The following is a 5943-nucleotide window of genomic DNA, read 5'->3' as shown; positions in this document are numbered from 1 at the left end:
ACAGAATGGTGGAGCGTAAAACAGAATGGTGTTACTGTGTTAAAAACAGTAACCCACTCAAAGCTAACTAACTAACTAAATAATAAAGTCTAATATCTACCTTTCCCAATATTATATCAGATTGTAAATCATGAAAGTACGTGGTTATGACAGAGAAGAGCAGCTCGTACTCATAAGTCTCATCTCAAAAATTTTATCTAAAAAATCTTATAATTGATCTATCAAAGCTCACTTTTCAAATTAACAAAATTTGTGTTGCACATCAAAAAGGAAAAGAAATTAACCTTCTTTCAAATTTAAAAGTATTTTATACAATTATAAACTTCTTGAATTAATTCACATGAATTTATTTGACCTATATAAAATTAAATATAGATGAAAATTCCTATGCCTTAGTCTTAGTTGATGACTTTTCTAGATATTCTTAGACATTCTTTCTTGCATAAAAAATGAAACTTTAAAGCTTTCAGAAAATTTGCACTAAGGTTATAGAAAATGAGAAAGATTTCAAAATTAAATAACTATTATTTTAAAATTAAATTAATAACAATTATAACTTTAAATGTATTTTTAATTAATAATAATTTAAAAATATTTCTATGGAGATTTTTATACGAAAAAGAAAATTATATCAGAATTTAGTTAACAAAAAGTGAATATTTCATCTATTTTTCTGTTTCAAAAAGTAAAAGACTATATATTCAAATTTATATTATCTCGGTGATCACAAAAATAAATGATAGAATATTTAAATAAAAATAAAAAATATTTTAAATAAATATTTTTAATAAAAATTTAATCAAAAGTATGTAAATTTATTTCATATTCTAAACAAATTTAGTTATTTAAATTTGACTTGTTCGGTCTAGGACTTTTTCTTATAAAAAAATAAGGACAGCATAGTAGTAATAGACTTTTTCATTGTAACAGAAATGAATAATAAAATCTAAGGTCAAGATCATTCCAGAACCATGTTTTCTCAACAATCAGTCACACGTACATAAAATATTATTTTATTATAATACATAATTTATTTATAATATAATATTTTATAGTTGTAATTTGAAAAAATGGATTGTGAAATATTTACCCAAAAATATAATGTCTTTCCAATAAATCTCTAAATTTGAAGTTTTAGATAATATATACTACATATCATTTTAAAAACTGTTTATATCATCCATTTATATATATTAAAATAAATTTGAAGTTATTTATATGTAATTTGAATGTAAAATAATAGTGTAAGTAGGATAAAAGAAGATGAAATGTAAAATTGAAAAGATAAAAGAAGGAAAATAGAGAGGAAAATGAGAAAAGTGAGTTGAGTGAGTCGTACGTTGGACGATAAAGTAGGTAGCAAAAGTTGATCTACTATCCATGCCACATGTTTAGTTACTGTCTCTGCCACTAACGTAAGTGGAGTTAGCGGGATTTGTGGGAACTGTGGGTTAAAATGAGTTCATGTTGGTCACAGACTCACAATGGAAGTGAACAAAAAAATGACGACCGATACTACTGCCGATAACAATGCCATCAATGCTTGGCTTCCGGTCACTGCTTCACGAAATGCCAAATGGTGGTACTCTGCCTTCCACAACCTCACCGCCATGGTGGGTGCCGGTGTCCTTACTCTCCCTTATGCCATGTCTATGATGGGCTGGTACGTACATCCTCTTCAACTTTACTACTTTCTCATCAACAATATGATTAATTTTACGTGATTTCTTGTTATCAACAGGGGTCCAGGGAGTGTTATTCTCATCCTATCATGGATCATTACCTTGTTCACCCTATGGCAAATGGTTGAGATGCACGAAATGGTGCCTGGTGAGAGACACGACAGGTATCACGAACTAGGGCAGAAAGCGTTTGGAGAGAAACTGGGTCTCTACATCGTGGTTCCTCTGCAGCTCCTTGTTGAGGTTGGCACGTGCATTGTGTACATGGTCACGGGAGGGAACTCACTGAAGAAGTTTCAAGAAACTGTTTGCCCCTCATGCCAAGAAATCAGGGGCTCCTATTGGATCATGGTCTTTGCTTCTGTGAACTTCGTTCTCTCTCTCTGTCCAAACTTCAACTCTATTTCTGCAGTATCTTTGGCCGCAGCAGTCATGTCTCTCGCGTAATGAAACTCATGAGTCTCTCAAACTGTAAACTATATTTATATATATGTATATTGTTTTGTGTGTGTTGCTAATTTTTATATAATGCATATGCATGAAGTTACTCAACCATTGCTTGGGTGGCTTCCCTTAAGAAGGGCACTGTGGCGAATGTGGACTATGGGTACAAAGCACACAGCACTGCGGATGGCGTGTTCAACTTCATGACTGCTATGGGAGACGTAGCATTCGCTTATGCAGGTCATAATGTGGTTTTGGAAATCCAAGCAACAATACCTTCTACACCTGAGAAACCTTCCAAGATAGCAATGTGGAAAGGAGTCGTAGTTGCATACTTGGGAGTTGGCTTCTGCTACTTTCCTGTGGCCTTCATTGGATACTATATCTTTGGAAACTCTGTCGATGATAATATCCTCATCACACTAGAGAAACCTTCTTGGCTTATTGCAGCAGCTAACATGTTTGTTATTATCCATGTTATTGGAGGCTACCAGGTACATATATAACCTTCTTACTTCATTTAACTTTTAAACAAGATCACAATCATTTTTTAAACTTTGCAAACCATAGGTATTCTCAATGCCCGTCTTTGATATGATGGAAACCTTTTTGGTGAAGCGAATGAAATTCCGTCCTTGTTTTACACTCCGCTTTGTTGCGCGCACTGTCTTTGTGTGTAAGTCATATATTTATCAGCTTTATCTTTAGTTTGAGTTATTATCATTATAAATATATAAATACATAGATATTTTATAACTATCCTTTTCTATTTTTTCAGTATTGACAATGTTAGTTGGCATATGCGTCCCCTTCTTTGGTTCTCTTCTTGGATTTTTAGGAGGGTTTGCCTTTGCCCCAACAACTTACTTTGTAAGTAAAAGCATGCAATTAGATGTTCTTTAATGTTTTTCTTATTTCTTTTTTTATTTAATTAACAAGGAAATTATATAGATCATATATTGATTATATATATTCTTGTTACAGCTACCGTGTATCATATGGCTTAAACTCTACAAACCAAGGAGATTTTCCTTATCCTGGATAGTGAATTGGGTATGTGAACTGAGATTAATGTGAAAATTTCTTATTAGATATTCTTATTGTGCTTAGTAATTTATATTGATACAAACTTTCCTTATTATGTTGCAGACATGCATCGTGCTTGGGATTCTGTTGGTGATACTAGCTCCAATTGGTTCATTAAGAAAAATCATTATTTCAGCTAAGCACTACAAGTTCTTTTCATGATTTGCTTAGAACAGTATTTATTAGAACAAACGATGTAGTAGGCAATACTTAGCCTAGATTATTGTCCATTTCATTCTAGGATAGTGATAACTAAGCATAGCCATTAATGTTTACAACATTTGCAAAAAAAAGGTTTAGATGTTTACTTTTTCGTTGACATGTATTATGTTTGTTATTAGGATTCTTTGAACTCTTCTATTTCATTTGTCTATTACAATTCATCATATCATAAAATAGTTTATATATATATATATATATATATATATATATATATATATATATATATATATTGTATCAAAAATAATTTGTGCAAATGAGAAAACAAAGTTCTTAGATAGATTATTGTTAACGACAACATGGTAAAAAAATAAAAAATAAAAAATAAAAATCTCAACATAATTTATTAAGGAAAAATATGTAAAGTTAGCTAATTGAAGAAAAATGACTTTTGAAATCAAATTCAAATGTAAAGTCGATTAAGAAAATATATGAAAAATTAATAAAAAAAAAAGATAATTAGGATGATGTAGTTCTCTTATTAGAAAATAAATTTATTGATTCACAATTTTAAAATTTTGTTTTAATTGGGATCGTGTTTTTTCTTTTATATTTAAAGTTAAAATTATATTTGGAATATGAGATGATTATGTAAAAGAAAATTTTGAATTTGTATTTTTATAGTTCAGTTTATTTTATTAAGAAGTGAACTTTAAGCCTAACTCAATCCCACAGAACTGACTTTCAAGGTGAGGGTGAGGTTTGCACTCCACTTATATATTATAATTTGGCCTTATTTCTAGTCGATGTGAGACTTCCAGCATACCCCTTTCACGCCGAGGTATAGACATTTTGGGCCTGATAATAGAATTAATGGGTGGTCCGATATGGTGGAATAGAACGGGTGGAATAGAAATGCCCAAGAAACAAGAAATATCGCTAGGATATGCTCTAACCATGGGTCTGATACCATATTAAGAAGTGAGCTTTAAGCCTAATTCAATCCCACAAAACCGACTTTTAAGGTGAGGTTTGCACCCGACTTATATATTATAATTTGGCCTTATCTCTAGTCAATGTTAGACTTTCAATAGAGTACCATATATATATATATATATATATATATATATATATATATATATATATATATAATGATCCTATAATTCTTCCTTTATTAAAGGAATGACAGGTGTACAAATCTCCACGAATTAAAATAATATCTAAATTATAACTAACACAATATTTGATTGTTTAATATCCATTATTAAAATATTTGACATATTTTAACACCGTGGATATGATACTACTCAATATACTAATAAATGAATTTATAAAAATAATTAATGTTAAATTTATCTAAAAGAAATCAAGAGGGAAACCATCATATTTAATATTTATAGAAATTTGAAAATTTTAATATATATATATATATATATTAATTAATTAAATACCACTACCTATTATATTACTTTTTGAAATTATTATTATAAAATAATCTTCTACATTATTTTAGATAACTATACGCAACTCACCATATAATTAATACTTATAATGATAAGAAAAACGTTTATTATCAAACTAATCTCTTATATTCATCATGATAACATTTATTTTCAAAAGCCTGCATATTATATATATATATATATATATATATATATATATATATATTAGTTTCTAATAAAAAAATTTAAATCCTCATTGAGTCCTAAATTTTGTAAAATCATAACCATTAAGTCATTTTCATTAAGTGATCAGAAAGGACATTAAGAAATGCTGACATATTGCAGTAAAAATGTTTATGTTAATGTTTTTATTACTACGTATAATTAATATTTAAATTAAGATGATGTATTAATTTTTGACATGGCCTTGTATAATTGGTCAAAGTAGTTAAAAAAAATAAATTAGGGATTTTGTGCAGTTGAGATTGGAGATTTGTGAACTGAATAGGATTTACAGAAAAAAGGATTTTGAAAGGAAATTAGGGATTTAGAATTCGAAGATGAGACGTGTCGCAACCGAAAATCGCGACGGGACGACGATCCAAAGAGAATCATGTTTAAGAAATGTTTTGGAGTCGCCACCATAGTTTATTCTGGAAAACTATGGAAAAAACCATAAAGAGAAGACACGGTCCACGAAAACCAAAGATTGGGTTCGGGAGTCGGTTACGCGTAGGGAAGGTGTTAGCACCCTACAACGCCTGCCCGAAGGCAGTACCTTTAATTAAATGCGCGAATAAAGATGTGGTTTGCAAAATGTTTGACTATCCCAAGAACAATGATATAAAGAAACCAAAATATTTTTTTATTTTTTTGGGCCCGACAAGGATTGACCTTGCTCCTACGTATTCTCATTCAAAATGAGAAATCAGGGTTACGTAGTTCTTTCTAAAAGATTGATTGTTTGTTTGGAAATATTTTGGTATTTTTAATAAAGAAGGAAATGGTTTTCTAGCACAAGGCCTACGCGAACGGTCGCACGTGTGCTTAAACCTTTTCAAAATATTTTTATTGATTTTTGTAAAAGAGAAGGAAAAGATTTTCAGCACAAGGCCTACGCGAGCGGTCGC

General features: G+C 30.1%; 1 protein-coding gene across 1 annotated transcript; it reads left to right on the top strand.

Annotated features, from left to right (window-relative positions):
• The first annotated feature begins 1501 nt into the window (after positions 1-1501).
• On the top strand, positions 1502-3374 carry LOC106766719 (lysine histidine transporter-like 2). The gene is made up of 7 exons (XM_014651452.2): positions 1502-1663; positions 1742-2125; positions 2227-2620; positions 2697-2802; positions 2905-2996; positions 3111-3179; positions 3276-3374. Exons 1-7 carry the CDS (start codon positions 1503-1505, stop codon positions 3372-3374), a joined length of 1305 nt encoding a protein of 434 aa, XP_014506938.2. The 5' UTR covers position 1502.
• The last annotated feature ends 2569 nt before the right edge of the window (positions 3375-5943 follow it).

Source organism: Vigna radiata, chromosome 7 (assembly GCF_000741045.1).
Source record: "Vigna radiata var. radiata cultivar VC1973A chromosome 7, Vradiata_ver6, whole genome shotgun sequence".
NCBI lineage: Eukaryota > Viridiplantae > Streptophyta > Magnoliopsida > Fabales > Fabaceae > Vigna > Vigna radiata.
This window is presented reverse-complemented; position numbering and strand designations above follow the sequence as displayed.

Bases quoted from the DNA above. Each gene is read 5' to 3' on its own strand.
- LOC106766719 (XM_014651452.2), top strand. From the start codon at position 1,503: ATGACGACCGATACTACTGCCGATAACAATGCCATCAATGCTTGGCTT. The intron at 1,664-1,741 runs GTACGTACATCC...TGTTATCAACAG, and splicing joins GCCATGTCTATGATGGGCTG to GGGTCCAGGGAGTGTTATTC. The intron at 2,803-2,904 runs GTAAGTCATATA...CTATTTTTTCAG, and splicing joins TGCGCGCACTGTCTTTGTGT to TATTGACAATGTTAGTTGGC.